Source organism: Channa argus, chromosome 6 (genome assembly GCF_033026475.1).
Source record: "Channa argus isolate prfri chromosome 6, Channa argus male v1.0, whole genome shotgun sequence".
NCBI classification, from domain to species: domain Eukaryota; kingdom Metazoa; phylum Chordata; class Actinopteri; order Anabantiformes; family Channidae; genus Channa; species Channa argus.
This window is the reverse complement of record NC_090202.1, coordinates 28,127,956-28,145,261: the sequence shown is the minus strand read 5'-3', so window position 1 is coordinate 28,145,261 and position 17,306 is coordinate 28,127,956. Positions and strand designations below refer to the sequence as shown.

The window sequence follows — 17,306 nt, the reverse complement described above, 5'->3', positions numbered from 1 at the left end:
ACGAAGCAGCATATATATCCCCAAACGAAGCAAGTGTGGTCTTATCCAACTAAGAACACTTCCAAATGCCATTCCTATGTTTTCAGTGCTCCGGTCTGGCTTTGCTGCGTTAGCAATAAAGCTTTACTTGGACAATCACCTCTTAGATATTGTGACAAACAGCCCTTCCAACACTCCAATATAGGCCAGTACATCTTGGCAGAGATTTGGGGATTTTTGTTGAAATCTGACTTCTAAACTTTTGGAGAGGATACTGGGGGAGGAGAGGATCATGAACATATACAACATACACTGAAATGCTTGGACAGGTCAGTAAAGCCTTTACGCTTTGACATGATAAAATTACTTCTAAAAGTGCCGCTGTTGCTGATTGCGCACCACAAAATGGATGCTAATAATTTTGGCCTCCTCAATTTATGAATGATGCAAACATCCATCTCTGCCCTCCACCCTTTTTAGCAGAACTAATGCTCAAACATGTTCCATTACTAATCAAGCCTATTTAATATAACGCCCCTTTATTTTTTCAGCACTTACAACTGGATGCACAAGTTTTCTGTCTTGGTGATTTATCTTGTTTGTTGTCTCTGTGAATGCTGTTTACATGCACTTAAGAAACCCGCTTACTGGAAATTCATGTACATGTGGAGCAGAAATGAAATCGCGATCCACCTCCAGCTTATTTTAAAAGCCTGAGGCTTTTAAAGGCTCAAAGATATTAACTGTATAGTGCAGACACCACAGTTTAGTAAATGGCTAAAACAGCTGGTTACTGTAGTTTGTGTTGTCCATTTAGTGCTTTTTTTTTAATTTATTTATTTAATGAGAACGCAAGTTTATAAAGAAAAGGAAAATGGTAATTGAAAGTTTAAGTTTATTCTGAAGATTTAGAGACAAAAAAAAAAGAGCTAGAACATTGTTACATTAATTGAAATGATGTTATACTGTAGCTAATTCAGAACAAACTTTGAAAGTCTGAAGTCCACCAAAGAAGATGCAAAGCTCACAGCTGTTATCTAGAAGTGATAGTGAGGCATTAGCCACATGGCTGCCGGGGCTGCTGGTGGTCTATGGGGAGGTAGAAGAAAGGGGCCTGAGGAGGGCAGGGATGTCCAGGAGAGGCCCTCCATCCTGGGCCAGAGCTGCTTCCTGGTTCCCCTTCAGTGTCCACGTGGTGATCACAGCCCACAGTCAAGTTGGGAGACAGGGGGATCTTTACCTGGAACCACACCTGCCTGTCCTGAAGGGGAAGAGACGGAGGAGCAGAGATGAAACACGTCCCCTGGTAAGATGCAGTTTATCATTAGTGCTGATCACGATAATTGCTGCTACTTCTACGTATCTTAAAACACAATAGAAGTTCTCACCCTCCGAGAGTTTTAAGGTTTAATCAAGGAGGATTTAATGTGACTTTTTGACACTGATTAACAGAAAAACATTTTTAAAAGTTCCTCCAAATTAGGAAATTTTAAATACTTTTTCAGTCTTTATTTACACGTGAAATGGTATTTTGTGAGGGATTTTCCAGCTTATTTTGTTACTCAATTCCTGCTCAATATCCCAAATGTAAAAATGCAGAAAAGTTGGAGAGCAGCGTCATAGTAGAGGAAAGTGTCAGTGAGCGACGTGTCACATCAACCAACACATTGGACAGATTAATATTATTAATGACTTCTCCTCAATGCTGCCATTTTATACTCCAGTACTCCTTCAAATTGTGCTTCTTACTAATCTTCAACTAATCTTTGGACAATCAGTGAAAACCAAAATGAGGCTTCATCATCCTTTGCATTGTACTAATTAACTGTTGGACAGAAAGCTCTGCTGTAAATCAGACATCTGGATTAAATTGTCTGCGGTTTCAGCCAGCACATAAACCTTTTAATGGAAAACTGCTAAACGTTTAAATCTTTTTTAATAAAGTGATGTTTTGAAAAGCTAAGTACTGACCCAGCTCACCTTCATTAGTGCTGCCGTCACAGTCAGAACCAGCAGTCAGTTCTAATAATATCAAATTCGTTGCTCATTACAGTCAGTGGAGACGGACTAATGTCAAGAGAGCAGATTTCAATCTATTTTCCAGGACTTATGCTGGGTTAGATAGATTTAATTAAGATATAAAATGTTTATAAAAGTCTCCTGTGGGTTTTAAAAGGTTTCTGAGATCTTCCCACACATTAAGGTCCTATCCACAAAGCTCACAGGCACTGGACTGTGGTTTGATATCATCATTTGGCCAGAAAGACAAACAGCTCCACATTTCGATGTGTTTAGAATGTGTTTTCATTACTTTTAGAATATTAAGCCTTTTGTTTTGGAGAAGTTACTCACATGCTGCTAGAGCTGCTAGTGAGGCTTAGCGGCAGATGGAAGCTCTTTGATATTAGTCACATCGAGTCTTTTTTTTTTTTTTCAGGAATACAGGCCATTTGTCCCATAGTTCAACATTTACAATGGCACAAAACGCACTTCTCTCTGCATTTGCAGAGCTCGTGTACCGAGAAGCTCAAAAGTGTTATTGTGTTGCTGTTTGTATCAGGAAATATTCAGCCAAATCCTGGTGCTGCACAAAATATATTGTCACCAAAAGATTTCAAACTTAGATCAGGTTTAGTGTTAGGAGTCTTTTACCCAACTTAGATAAGATAAAGCTCTGTGGTTAAAAAGTCAATATCGATGGTTAGGATATTCACAGATCCGACAGATTTTTTTGCTGTTCACTGTCTGAGGCCTGTTTGTGACACTGAGATTTTCATGGCTGATGTTGATTGGGACTGACTCCTCCACATCACACATGGTAATAAAGAATTATGAAATTCTTAAAACCCTACGCAAATGATGAATGTTCCTACCAGACTCATTCCAAAGATCAGAATAAAGCCACCTTACCAGATCAAATACTTACAAACATACCCCATATATACACACATCAACTGCAGTATTTCTTATATTGTTATATTTATAATCTGAGTCTCCAAACAAATGTCATCCCAAAAATATGGAAATCAGCCTGTGTTGTCCCGCTTTTAAAAGGTGGGACCCAAATGGCTTGAACAACTATTGCTGCGTCTCAACGTTGCCTGTTTTAGCTGGGTTAGTTTCAGATTAAACATTACTTGCTAGTATTTTTGGGCAGCACATAGCTGCGACGGTGCCCGTGTCCCCCGACCCTCACTGACCCTCAGGAGACGACATCATTGGTTTATTTTTACTTATCAATCCATCCTGGGTAAACGGCCCTCATGTCTATGCAGTTTGATGTTCCCAGTTCCCTGTAAGTTATAATTCTTTGTTTTTCTCTACTAACTAGGCTAAACCCAGGCCAAGTCCATGTCCTGACAGCATCTGTTGAATTACAAATAGCCAGTTTTAAGTACACTGGAATTTCATTGGAAGGAAAAACATCCTCTTCTGGGTTTAACATCAGTCTGATTTTGGAGAAGTCTACAACTGTGTTGATGCACAATCAGTAAAAGGTGCAAACGTGGCATTGACTTGTTGATTGATTCGATTGTTTTGCTGTTTCCATACAAATTATATTTGTTATAGATCTGACCGAGTAGGCAAAGGAGGAGGGGTTCCCAGCACTTTTAGCTGCTGGAGGTCTCAAAAATTACATCTTCACGGTCCTTTTCACAGCTGCAGACTAATATTTGCCTTAGTCCTCCAAGCTCCTGATGGTCTGGCCTTAGACCTCTGGATTGGATTGTGTTGTTGATCAAAGTAAATCTGCACATATGAGCCCATTAATCACACGTCATCTCGTCTGGTACCACATTTCAGCTGTTCCCCAGGGGCTTTGTGGTAGAAAAGTGTTTGTCAACCAACATTTTGTTCTTATTAAATCCACTGTAACACTGTACGTACGCAGCAAAAAGTGGTTTGACCTGCATTTGTACATTGATTGGACAAAATTGCAAGGTTGAGCAGAGGGACTAGTTAATATCAATCAATCATTTGTCTGTTAATCATATTTGCTTTTTAAACTAAATTGGAAAATGTCTGACATCTTATTATTAACTGGGACTGTCAGTAATCAGGGCTACAACTAGAGCATGGATCAGGACACATTGTTTTCTATCCAAACCCAACCCAAACCCTCAGGACTTACAGGTCCTATCAGGCTTGTTTCAAGTATCCAGCCTCTAGTTGGAGGCTAGTAGCTACTTTTACTTTTAAAACGGCAGAAAACCCAGAGATTCAATTTGCAGTGGTAGAAAACAAAAAATGTTGTTGCCAAGCAAAGAGGAACGTAACGAGAAGGACAGTTTCTCTGACCTTATCATCCATCACACACTGGATCTCATGTTTGTCTCCCAGATGTGGAGCCAGGATGTTGTGAACCTCTGCAACCTAAACACACCCCAACAACAAGATGATGCACAGATACTGCAGGTCACAGATTCCTCTTCATTGAAAATGTAAAAGCAGCTGCCTCATATTAGAACATTGACATTAAGGGTTAACAAGTTCATTGTACTGAATTAGTGAACATCTTCAGTGACTGGACATTGCACCTAATGTAATAAAAAAAAATCTGATCAGTAGCTAATGGCAGCAAATAGTGGGTAAATATGTCTGTTATTATGGGTCATTACACATGGTTCTGTGATTCTTACAGCTGCTGATATAAAATTCCAAACATACAAAGTGTGAAGATAAAATCTGCTAAAAAATAACTGTGACGTTACCTTATAGGGTCGTTCACAGGATGGAGTGATACCAGCATCCTCCAGAAGTCTGCACAACACATACAACACTCTTATTTTGACACCTATCTTCTTTTTTCCCATACAACATTTGCCAAATTTTTTCCAAGTCATACATCTTAAGTTTGACGTCTACAAACTTCTAGGCAAAGAAAACCTAAAATCCTGCCATAATTTCAGCAGCACAGACGAACAAGCCCAACAGATAATGGATGTGGGTGGAGAAGCTTCATTGTCGGTTTCAGTGTCTGATTTAGTTTCTGGGCACTGTTAAAAATACTTGATGTGGAAACTTTTCGGAGTTCAAGTTAGAATTGGGGCTAGTTCATGTTCGGGATTCTACATCAGGTCGTGCAGGTTAAGGACATTGTGTCTGCTGGTCGCAGATGGATGCAATAAGTCCCCACAAGATATGAAAAGAAATGTGTCTGCAGTGCTGGATTGGACCAGTAATAAAGTACAGGAGAGGGTTATGGTAATGAATGTCCTCACAAAGACAGCTGTCCTAATGTGTGTCTGTGTGACTAACTTGTAGATACTGAACCGTCCTCGCAGTTTGAGGCAGATCTGGAAGTATCTCAGTGGAGAGTTCATTCCTTCAACACACGCTGCACAAGCTCCATGTTTCTGCCACTCATCTCTCCTGTTCCACACCAACACAAGCGCAGTTACACACTTACACAAACATTGCTTGATCACAAAGTGACGGAGGAGACACAGATGTGCGGCGCAATTCGCATTCACACTTCTTCACCGTTTGCACACTGTTGTGTTGGAAAACAAAGTGATGCAATCTTACAGCCGCGTTGGCAAAGAATGATGGACACACATTACAGTGGTGTGAGTAGCGGAGAACAAGCTCGAGTCAGTTCATGAAAACGTGCACAGCCTACTATGCAAAGCAAAGTCACTGTGATCAACAGCCTGTAGGTAAAAACAATATCTTTGCTACCAGAACTGGAAGCTCGGTTTATCTTTCACCAAGGATGGCCAGTGTTCAGTCAGTTCTTCCTCCAGCTCCTGGAAGAGAAATCAGCCAATCGGTGCTCAGCCTCAGATAGCATCATCACTCATGTATCATCACCTATAAGCAGGCGAGCTGATCCCCACTGGGACTCACCTGGACGTCAGAGTGGAACATCGGCCAGCAGTCACAGCAGCTCATTGCCCGAAGAGGCCTGCACACACACATACACAGGAGCAGTGGTCATCCACTCTCGTCCCTGCTGAACTAAACCGATTACCAGGATCAGTTCTGCTCAGTCAGGTAGAGAGTTGATGAGCACTGCGCTGGTGTCATAAATGTCCCTGCATGGAGAGTTCCTTGCATCCAGGGAGGCTAAGACGGGAGTGTTGCTAAGACAAACTGACCATAAATGGTCTCGGGATTGAACAAAGCCAACAGATGAAGAAAAAAAGAGCAAACAGGACAAATGAGCTAATAACCCTTTTATCATCAGTTCCAGACCCGATGTGTTTTCATTGTCTGCAGCGTTGTCTTGTTTGAATCATGGAAGTTTGATATGGCGCCGTTATTCAGCCGCTCGGCCATGAAAAACACGTGTGTAACTGCTGACTCGGGACACTCATTCGTGATACAAAGCCCCTTTGTATCATGAATGTTTTCATCCTTTGATGGATTTCAACTGTTAGGATCAGTTGCCTTCATGCTTGGTACATGCATCAGTGAATTAAGCACCGGTCAGACTGGATCTAGTTTCATATCTATAGGTTTGGGTTGTGATTTTTTTCCTCACTGCTGTTAATGAATATTCAGTTACTCTCCAGCCTTTAATTGTCTTGAAGATGAGCTTAGAAATGGGTTTTATCATCATGACCTCATGTGCACACAACCCGAGTGCAGTAATCTTTTGGTGACCATTGTGTGATTTTTACCACAGGCCGTGGATCGTCCACTTGTCGACGTCCTGAGGAATCCTGCACTCAATCTCCTTGTTCAAGGACTAAAAGACAGACAAAAGACAGAGGACAGTCACTGGCTTTGTTTCTATTCAAGGATTGGCCTACACAATCTGCAGCCCCCCCCCCCCATTTGCATTGCCATCTGTTCTCCCCCTACATGTTCCACCACAAAGCAGCTATCAGATTGAAACATTTAATAAAAACTTGCTTGGTTTTCTTGACTTGTGAATCTTTAGCCTGAACTGAGACGCGTCTGACGTTTTTATGGTCCCTTCATCTGACATGTTAACCTGGTCAGTGAAATGTGGTTACTACTAATAGAAATAACGGACACATATATCAAACTAAAACCACAATCAGTGACCACACAGTCACTGCCATATGGTGTTAGTTCGGAGGAATTTCTGTCCGAGCAACTCTCTGCAATTACTGGAAAACTACAGGAACCAGCTCAGGCTGGGCCAAGGACAACAGGAACTTTGACAGTCTGCAGCTGCTTCTCATTCGAAATGGAAATGAAAGCTTCTTCTTTCCCTTATCGCTGTTCCCTTTCAGGTGTCTCCACATCGAATCATGTGCCTCCATCTAACTCTGTCCTCTGCATCCTCTTCTCTCACACCAACTAACTTCATGTCCTCCCTCACTACATCCATAAATCTCCTCTTTGGTCGTCTTCTACACCTCCTGCCTGGCAGCTCCAACCTCAGCATCCTTCTACAGATATATTCACAGTTTTTCCTCTGAACATGTCCAAACCACCTGAATCTGTCCTCTCTGACTTTATCTCCAACACATCTAACATGAGCTGTCCCTCTGATGTCCTCATTCCTGATCCTGTCCGTCCTCGTCACTCCCAAATAGAACCTCAACATCTTAAGCTCTGCTACCTCCAGCTCTGGAAGCACCTCCTGACCACCCAGAGTCTGTCTCAGCTCCTCCCTGAAAACTATAAAACATCCCTTTCTTTTTCAGCTCCCACCACTTCGTCCTCTGCTCTGCCTTCGTCCTCTTCATCGTCCTCACCACCAGCATCATTTTACACACCACAATCCTGTGTTGTCTGGCTACACTCTACTCTACCAATGCTTTACAGTCACTGATCTGTTTCAGATTACAGCATCTACACAAGATGTCGTCCACCTGAATGTTTCTACCTCTGCTCTTATACGTCACCCTATGTTCCTGCCTCTTCTGGAAGAAATTATTCACTACAGCCATTTCCATCCTCTTTGCAAAGTCTATCACCATCTGATCTTCTGTGTTTCTGTCCTGAAGACCAAACCTGTCCATCACATTCTCATCACTTATGATCCCTTCACCTACATGTCCATTGAAATCTTCACTAATCACCACTCTCTCACCTCTGGAGATGCTCTGCATCACTTCTTCTAACTCACATCCTACCTGTGGGACGTAACCGCTAACAACATTGAACATCATGTCTTCAATTTCCAGCTTCAGACTCATCAACTTGTCTGATACTCTTTTCACGTCTAGAACATTCCTCACAAACTCCTCTTTCAGGATAACTCCTACTCCATCTTCCTATGTGACCCATGGTAAAACAACTTAAACCCTGCTCCTAAGCTTCTAGCCTTGCTACCTTTCCACCTGGTCTCCTGGACACACAGTATGTCCACCTTCCTTCTCTGCATCATGTCGATCAACTCTCTATCCTTCCCTGTCATAGTACCAACATTCAAAGTCCCCACTGTCAGTCCTACATTCTTAGCTTTCCTCTTCTCTCTCTGCCTACAAACACACCTTCCTCCTCTCCTTCTTTGACCAACAGTAGTCCAGTTTCCCCTGGCAGCCTTTAGGTCAACAGCACCGGTGGCGGTCGTTGTTAACCCAGGCTGCAACTGATCCGGTATGAAAGTCGTTTAATTTGACACAACCCTCTCCATTTATCCAGACTTGTGACTGGCACAATAAGACACTGGCTTGTGTCCCCTAATGGTTTCATTCCAACAGGAGATAAAATCATATAAATCAAACTTACCATTAGTCCATCTGTTTTTGCAGAGAACTACATCAGAAATAGCCCCTTTACCATTTGTCTGTTTCCTTCCTTACCACACTCTCTGGAACAACCTCCTTCATCCCTTCTTAAAGATTTCTTCTCTTACCTCCTCCTTCATTTTACTTCCTTTCCTTCTACTACCCTTCACATGTGACTGTGGCACAGGAAGGTAGAGCGGTTGTCCACCAATCCCACAGTTGTTGGTTCAATCCCCACCTCCTCCAGTCACATGTTGCAGTGAGCAAGACACTGAGCCCCAACTTAGTTGCTCCCGGTGAGTGTTGGCCAGCTGCATAGCAGCTTCCCCATCAGTGTGTGAGTGTGTGTGTGATTGTGTGAATTGGTGAATAAGAAGCAGTGTAAAGCGCTTTGAGTGCCAATAGGTAAAAAAGTGCTATATAAGTGCAGAGTATTTACATTATTTCCACTTTAGCCTCCTCCCTCCTTTCTTTCCTACGCGTTCTTTTTCCTTCTTGTCTGTTTAATTTTGTTACCTTCATCATGTTTTCCTGCTCGATTAATTCACTACCTGCTTTTTTCCTTTCTTCACTGACCTTTCTGCACCACTTTTCCTTCTCCTTACCCACTAGTTTCCATTTCCACCACGTGCTTCTGATCTGTTTTTCTTCAAGGGAGTCTCCTCTCATCAGGAAAACAAACTGTGTGTCTTTCTATGGCAATGATGATGAAGATGAAGCTCACCTGGCAGAACCCTCCGGGCCACTGCAGGGTGAACAGGAGACATTTCCATGTGCAGAAACGCTTCTTTTCATGCAGCTCTGAGCCTTGGTGGCCATATTTGTAGTCCTTCCAGTGTGTGTCTTGTGCCATAGTGACAAAAGGCAGTTGCAGCAGCAAGAGGCTGATCAGGGGGTGAGTCCGTAAGTACCACATCTCTTTAGACAATCAACCAACCTGCACTGATCACAAATAGTTTTTAATAAATACCATAGAAAATACTGTATATAGAGATGGAGAGATTGCAATAGAGAGGTCAACAGAGATAGATATAGATCAAGAAAGGGAGAGAGAGAGAAAGAGAGAGCGAGAGAGAGACATATAGATAGAGAGATATAGAAATAATATTGTTGGAGGAAAGCTGTTAGAAACTTACCAAGAGCTGCTGCTGCCGCTGCTGCTGCTGCTGCTGTTAAAGCTCAGAATAATGGGAAATGAAACCCATGCTGAGTTTTTATGTTCATGTATAAAGTTTTTTTAGGGGAAGCAAACTCTAGTTTCTTGCACCTGGAGGGAAGTAGCACTATTATAAAACCAATCAAAACCAACAAGAAACTACACAAACACTGACTTTTTACACTAATTTATTTATACCTGCATTTGTATTTGTATTTATGGGTAATTGGGACAATAGTGGCTCCTGTTTCACTAATAAACGGATTTACACTTTTTTAGCACCATGTACACAACTGAATGTTGTGTACATGGTGCTAAAATCACTTTTGTTGAAAAGGCCGCTCACTGTAAAACAGACCCCCCATAAGAAGACCATACACAGTAGTTGTTCCTTAGCTGTGCAGAACCTACAGATGGTAAAGCACAGTTTCAGAAAATGAAAATGAGAATGTTTGCACTCGCACAGCAGAAGGAGTAGAACCTAAAGCAAGACTCAAAGCTGTAACTGGTGCCAAAGGAGGCCTGTGGGTGCAAACCAGAAAAAGATAAGGACTGAGCAGACAGAACCGACGTTAACCCAGATCAGCATCAATATATGAAAGTGAACAGCAGCCAGCTCCTAGATTTTATACGTTCAAGTTTCCCCGTGAGAAAGTAGCCAGGTAGCTTTTCAGTAAATTTTACCTGAATAGAGAGATTTTCTAACACACGTTTTGCACCCACTGGCCTCCACAGCACAAAACTGAAGCATGTGAATGACAAATTTTAGTAAAAAAAAAAAATTGATTTGATGGAATATTAAGGGTTGATGACACATTAAAAAAGTGTTAGGACTGCAGCTCGTTCTCATCAGTGTCCTGCGGCATGTGTGAACTTTAGTCCAGCATCGCTGAGTAAACACAGCTGTGAACACACTCGGTTTCATTTGAGGTATTAGAAGTATTATTGCACAATGAAAAAAAGAAGTGCGAAAAGTTCACCAATTACCAAGTGCATGTCCAAAGGTTGGAAGGAAAAATTTAGATGATCTCACAGATATTAAAATATCTATTTCCAGCTGAATAACACCTCCAGATGACATCACTTGGAGGAAACTTAAGTTTAGATGATGTCATCTAGTTGCTCACACTATGAGGTTTATCACGGTCAACCTGCTTTTCCAGAGCTCCTCCAGATGACATCATCTGAACACCTACTGATGGAAAACTCCTCCAGCTGATGTCCTCTGGAGGAGTTTTTTTAATATGGGGAATTTAATATGGAAAATATTCCCAATTATTTACTAACTAACTAATTGAAATTAAATGTTAAAGGCTAACACACACCAGCACCAGGAGCAACATTTTAAAAAGGAGAAAACATTTAGAGTCAACTCATTTTACATCTGTGCTGTAAACTGACAGATACAGGTGGTATCAGTTCAGTAGATACTTTGTGCATCCTGTCACTGAAATGACGTGTAGGGGGATGGAAACGTAACCTCACACCTAACATGATAATATACACATGTTTTTTATCATCCAAAAAGGTCAAGGGCTGTATGAAAAAGCTAAATTATTAACGTTAATTTTGGCTGAAGGAACATTGTTTTTAGCTGAACGTGCATGAAATATTGTGTTGATGCAATGGACATAAAATATAAATAAAATACTGATAATTAAAGAAAAGAGCTGGTATAAAACATTTTGACTGCATCTTCAGGATGAAGTCAAACGTTAAATAGTCAATGCAGCTATGTGCAGTAGTTACTAGTAGTTTGAGTAAGTTCTGCATATCACAAGCTGAAAATCAGTGTCCCACCCTCTGTCAGTGTAGTGCAGATAACACGTCCAGCTTCCCGTCCCCACCGGACAACAACTGGACTGTCGTTCTCCAGTCAGTCCAGCAAACACACGTCAGGGACACACAAATTATGCCACGACGGATGTCTCTGTCTGCTTCCACAGTGTTGCCGAAGGCAGAAAGTTTGGCCTCTGCAGCAGATCGTAGTTTGGCAGTGATTCAAAAATGTGTGTGTGTGTGTGTGTGTGCACGCTAGTTCTTGTGAGGGTGAAGTGCAGCAGTGCAGCTCGACACACACCACCACAGACATGAATCACCTACTGGTAACTACAACTGTTCTTTTTCTGCTTTTATCCACAAGTCTTCCTCCTGTTTCTGTATCTGGTTTTTCTTCTGGATCATTTCAGGTAAAAAGCAGGTGCAGCGAGGACAGAATGAGCAGTGTTGTTGTGTCAGGCTGAGCGACTCAGGTAATCAGGCCTGACCTTTGTGCTGTGTAGGACAGAAAGCTAAAGTCCGTCACAAGCCGGCGTTTACTTTGTGTTTGTGTTGGGAGTCACACGGACCTGCTCTGTATTTACTGACTGCAGGACCATTTCACATGACTGGACACCAGGTCACTTTTCTTCTCCTCTCTCAGCACAATGCAGTGCAGCACGTACACACACACACACACACACACACACACACAGAGAAACAGGTTGAACCTGCAGCACAGAAACAGACAAAAGACAATTTACTTCATGGAGTCCAAAACGTTTGATTGGGAATCATTGTACTTTATCTGGAGTCAGTTTGCAGATGGAAATGTGCTTGTGACGTAGCAAAACCTACTTTAACGTTGTTAATCATTAAAACTGTGCATTAACGCAAAGAGCTTCTTTTATTTGAAACACATTGGATCGGATTTCAGTCAGTGATCAGTTTCCAGTTACAAGATGTTGAACTTTGGAGACAGGATTGAAAGTTATGTTGTTATTTTACAGAGCACAATCTTGTTTTATCACAGTTTCATTCCTCAGAAATTCTGCTTTTCCCACTGGTTTTGTCCATTATGTGTCAGTAATTAAACTTTATTTGCTGCATCCTGCTTACAAGAAGCATTGTCTCATGTGAAGAAAAAGCCACAAATAGAAACCATATAATGCTGCAGGCTGTGTGGTCTTTGTGTGACAGTGAGATCAATGTCACATTAAACACACGGAATTGTGTTTGCAGTTTTTGTTAGTTTGCGTTCAGTGAACAATCTGGGAAGCAGAGACGCTACAGTTTGCAGATTATACAGGACTGGACGGTGTCTTTGCAGAGACTGAAAGTGCTCGACTGTAAACTGACTCCACAGTGGAAAACACAGCACAGTTTGGCACAGTTGATCTGTCTGACGCTTCTCTGCCTACTGACTGGCTGAAGTGCCAAGTTCAGAGGCTGCGATTGGCCGGTGGTGATGCCGGTTACGCCTGCAGCAGCCCAGTGTGACCTTGGTGGAGAGTTGACAAGTCAAACGGAAATCTTAAAGTGCGGGAGGAAGTGGCAGCTGAGCTGTGTCATTCCAAAATAAAATACTCTCCTGTTTAGAGCAGCAGGAACATGACGAGCGTGGACGGCTGCTTCTCGACGCAGCAGGAAGCAACTTTAAACAAACCACGCTTTGTTAAATGGGACTAAAAAACAAAGTTATTGATTTCAGACGCCTCAGTGTGGGGACATTCTCTGGATGAAACTGTGGCTGTTAGGAACCAGACGCACATTCGAATGAGTCATATTCTGTGCAAACACACACACGTGTTGAACACACAACACTGTCTCCTAACTGTTATTACAATGTTTTGTTGTTTCCCAGAGAAACTTAATTTCAACCTCATTGTTCCCAGTAGGCCCAGTCAGTGTTCCAGTGTTCCCTCCTTCGCTGACGGTTTGTGACCTCTTCACATTCTCCGTAAATAATGACGTCACCCCAGTGAAACAATTGTTGACAGGTTCAGGCTTTTACTGTTTGGTATTTATCAATTCTCTTCAGTTCAATAAGCTGTTACTATTGCATTTTCCAGCTTTGGTTCAGTCGCACAGATGAATATTTCAACAAACCTTCAGTTATTCCTTAAAACGAAACAACACAGGGGCCAAAGAGCAGCACACAAATCATTCTTGCTCTAGTTACTCTGGGACCATGTCCCACAAAAACAAATAAATTCTTTTTTCCTTCAATATTTGGCAGATAAGTGCAGGATTTCTTCATCGTATTGATGAGAAGCATCAATTTAATGCATCTACTTACAATGAACGAGGCCACAACATTAGCAGCTGTTCTCATACTGTAACACACTGCAGTACGACCCCACTAACCAACTTCGCCCTTAATAATTAACGGGAGAATTATCACCTTTCTGACAGTTTCAACTAAAAAACTGAGCGATTTTAACATTGTAAAAGTTGAAATTAAATTACGTAATGTTCTGCCTGATCTGTGTAATGATAATTGATGTTGGGCAGTTTCCAAACTCAATCCGGTCAGAACATCAAATTAATTCAAACCTTTCGTCTTATTCTCAACGCATGATTATCAGTTCTTTGTTACTGCCAACAGTTCCAGCCTAACCAGCCCTGTCTCCTGGAAAATGTGGTGGAAATAAATGTGAAGCACGACCACCGTGTTCGTCTCACTTTAATAAAAGCAGCGAGAATTTGACCTGAATTAGGAAACAGTTAAATGAAGCTGTAGTCAGTGGTTTCAGCATTTGTTAAGCCGATGTTTTGGCAGCGATTCAGGAGAAAAACACGTTGCAGATGTTTTCTAAATGAACACGTTAAAGACTTGTTACAAATTAAGTCAATTCCACTCTGATGACAATACAAACACGGTCGCAGTTACACTGCATGAAAGTGTGTCAGCTGACAGGGTCCTGCCCAGTTTGAATCACCAACAGATGCTGCTCCAGCACAGTGTGGTTGCAGCTCTGTAACATAAGTTATAATTAGTGTGACAAATCAATAAAAACTCTATGACAGCTTCATACAAATCTAGCAGTTGTGTGTATAAGCTGGCCGGGTGTCTGATGCGATGGACAAAACCAGCAGAGAGAGAAACTCAGGCAAATTTTATGTAGAATCAAACCGCACGGCAGGTGAGAACACACCTGGAGTCTGTGTTCTGATTTTGAACTTGCTTCTTTTAGTTGTAGTTTGGGTGCATGTACATAGATACCATGAAACGTCCCTCTGACTTCCCCATTTCAAATGATCTTCTTCACGCTGGAAAAATGCCTCCAGATGACATCACTTGGAGGCACCTTCAGTTCATATTCGGTCCTCTAGTTGGTCACACTATGAAGTTTCTAATCATGGTCAACCTGCTTTTCAGCTAGAAGCAGAGAATTATTTTAAAATGATGAATTCAGAGGGAAGTTTAAAATCCTTAATGTACATTTAAACCCTGAAGTAAAAGCATAGAAAGCAATTGGCCCTTTAAAAGAATTCACCAGAATTTAGAGTCAAAGTAGCAAAACGTGAGCTGATGCTGCAGGATTCCAAACAGTGGATACACAATGGATAGAATTAATGTCCGTGCTGCCCTCACACACTATCACTGCTTTCTGTTTTAATTACATTTAGAACAGTCCTGACACTTGGTTTGCAGAGATTAAAAGCTCAGACCTGAATACTCTCACTAAGACTGGAACTGGGACTGGGACTGGCTCTGGCTCTGGCTCTGGCTCTGGTTCTGGCTCTGACTCTCCTCCTCTGTCCAGCTGCATTTCATCTTCACTCTTTCCAATTTCTGTTTTCTTACGCTTCAGAAAGTTCCATCTCTGGCCGTCCGAGCCTTCAGCAGTTCCACCAGACAGCTGAAGAACAAAGTCCCTGAGGCCCAGAAGCTTTTCCAGGTAAAGCAGCGGAGAAAGGCAGGAAGAGCCTAAAGGATTAGATATCCTTCAGAAAGTTTGTGGATAATAGGAAATTATTCTATTTTACTGCCTTCAGTAAAAAAATATGACAGATGTTTTTATCATCAGCAACAAGAAAGCAGGAAATAGCTTGAAATATTATGTGTAGAAGTTAGACCAGAAATGTATCCGCAGCCCAGTTCAGCCAAAACCAAATCTTTGAAGGGCCGAACATGTTTACTGTGGAAAAGTGCGTTTATGGGTTCAGGTGTTTTGTTCAGGGAGTCTTCAGGGTTTTATGGTGTGTCTGTGTCCATTCGTTTATCGGTGGGGGACAGTAACAAAGTCTATTTTTACTGTTCTTTACTTAAGTAGATTTACTGACATGTTTTGTCCTCCTGTCCCTCTGAAGGAAGCAGCTACATACTAGGGACCATCCACAGGTTTCCTCCTTGTTAAGGGATTTATTTCTGTGGCTCTTTAACTCTGTGCGTCCCCCCCCCAACATAAGGCAGCACTGGTCTACAGAAAAGGACTTTTAATACTTTAATTAAAATCAAAATCATGTACTTACTTACTTTTAGTTAAGTAGAAATGTCAGTTTTTGTTTGTGTGTTTGTACTTTTACTGTAGTATAGTTTGAGTACTTTGTCCACTCATTCCTTTCTAACACCAACATACAGCTTCTTACTTTACAGCTCAAAGATTTGTCATGAATGGTGATGAATTCCTCAGACAGGCTGTGGCCTGCTGCCGCCGTGTGAAGGTTTTATTTAGCCCGAACACCAGCACCCCGTCCTCTGGATACTCTAAATATTTAGTTTGGGATTTTTTGCTGCTCACATGAATGTAGAGGACAGACAGCAGCATCACTGTGACACTCAATGTGACTAAGTACTTAAACATAAATGTTTAAAGTATCAGTTATTTCTCATTTCCTCTTTCACAAATAACCACAGTTACTGTTTAAATAGCTGGTGGCAGGTGCAGATCTACATGTGTGTCATGTTCCTGGTCTCAAAAAAAATGTACAAATGAAGTAAAAGCTCAGACGTGCTTGTGCTTTTTTAAATCAAATGTGACTGGATAGTGCAGGCCGGGGTTGGCACTGCTGTGGTTCTCCCCTCATGGTTTCCTCCCACAGTCCAAAGTCATGCATGTTAAGTTAACACAATGTGAGTGTGGATGGTTGTCTGTCTGTGCATGTCTTTCTGTCATGGCCCTGAGACAGACTGGAGACCTGTCCATCCTGCCTCTCACCCAATGACAGCTGGGAGAGACTCCAGCTCCCCACGACCCCAAACCTGCACTGCTGCAGATCAGTGTTGACATGGAGGTGCAGCATTAAGCTAATTTAACCACGTGGTTTCTATGGTTACAGGAGGACAATGGGCTGCCAGTCCACATCAAAGGAGGAACCAGCGATGTTCTGCTCTACCGAGCAACCATGACGCTAACTATCGCAGGTAACGACTTCTTTTTTAGAAGTTTTTTTATTGAATTATCCTACATGGAAGCTGCTCCCAGCAGCTCAGCTTTGGGTCGTTTTGCTGTAGGACGATGGAACATTGACCTTAATACACTGTCCAACCATTTTTCTCCTGCACAGGAACCTGTTACTCTCTGTACTGGCTGCTCATGGCCTCTCTGCCCCCGAAGAAAGCGTAGGAGGAGCAGCAATCCCGGGCTCGGCTCTGTCCAACGCCTGCAAACCCGTTTGTTTGCTCCATGCTCATCTTATCGTGACAACGTCCTGCAATATGTCACAGTCACTGTTCTTGTGTAACAAATGTGCTCGCGAGTGAAAATTGGATAAAATGTTCTGAGTAAATGTTGCTGTGTCACATTTTTAAA

At 42.0% G+C, this 17,306-nt stretch overlaps 2 protein-coding genes across 6 annotated transcripts; one reads left to right on the top strand and one right to left on the bottom strand.

Moving 5' to 3' along the window:
- Positions 1 to 860: 860 nt before the first annotated feature.
- rnaset2l (ribonuclease T2, like) lies at positions 861 to 11,722 on the bottom strand. Of its 3 annotated transcripts, XM_067507725.1 has the most exons (10): positions 11,590 to 11,722; positions 9,770 to 9,900; positions 9,358 to 9,575; positions 6,606 to 6,673; positions 5,830 to 5,887; positions 5,662 to 5,729; positions 5,239 to 5,352; positions 4,692 to 4,740; positions 4,279 to 4,353; positions 861 to 1,240 (listed from the first exon to the last, which is right to left on the bottom strand). In XM_067507725.1, exons 3-10 carry the CDS (start codon positions 9,547 to 9,549, stop codon positions 1,037 to 1,039), a joined length of 828 nt encoding a protein of 275 aa, XP_067363826.1. In that variant the 5' UTR covers positions 9,550 to 9,575; positions 9,770 to 9,900; positions 11,590 to 11,722; the 3' UTR covers positions 861 to 1,036. The 3 variants fall into 3 exon arrangements, with proteins under 3 accessions (XP_067363826.1, XP_067363827.1, XP_067363825.1); XM_067507726.1 differs by lacking the exon at positions 11,590 to 11,722 and having other exon boundaries at positions 9,358 to 9,570; positions 9,770 to 10,044; XM_067507724.1 differs by lacking the exon at positions 11,590 to 11,722 and having other exon boundaries at positions 9,770 to 10,042.
- A 14-nt stretch (positions 11,723 to 11,736) lies between these two features.
- cox7a1 (cytochrome c oxidase subunit 7A1) lies at positions 11,737 to 17,283 on the top strand. 3 transcript variants are annotated; one of them, XM_067507730.1, is made up of 4 exons: positions 11,737 to 11,894; positions 15,366 to 15,452; positions 16,834 to 16,918; positions 17,062 to 17,283. In XM_067507730.1, the coding sequence occupies exons 1-4, from the start codon at positions 11,880 to 11,882 to the stop codon at positions 17,118 to 17,120; spliced, it is 246 nt and encodes an 81-aa protein (XP_067363831.1). In that variant the 5' UTR covers positions 11,737 to 11,879; the 3' UTR covers positions 17,121 to 17,283. The 3 variants fall into 3 exon arrangements, with proteins under 3 accessions (XP_067363831.1, XP_067363830.1, XP_067363832.1); XM_067507729.1 differs by having other exon boundaries at positions 11,856 to 11,978; XM_067507731.1 differs by lacking the exon at positions 11,737 to 11,894 and adding an exon at positions 12,158 to 12,187.
- Positions 17,284 to 17,306: the final 23 nt, after the last annotated feature.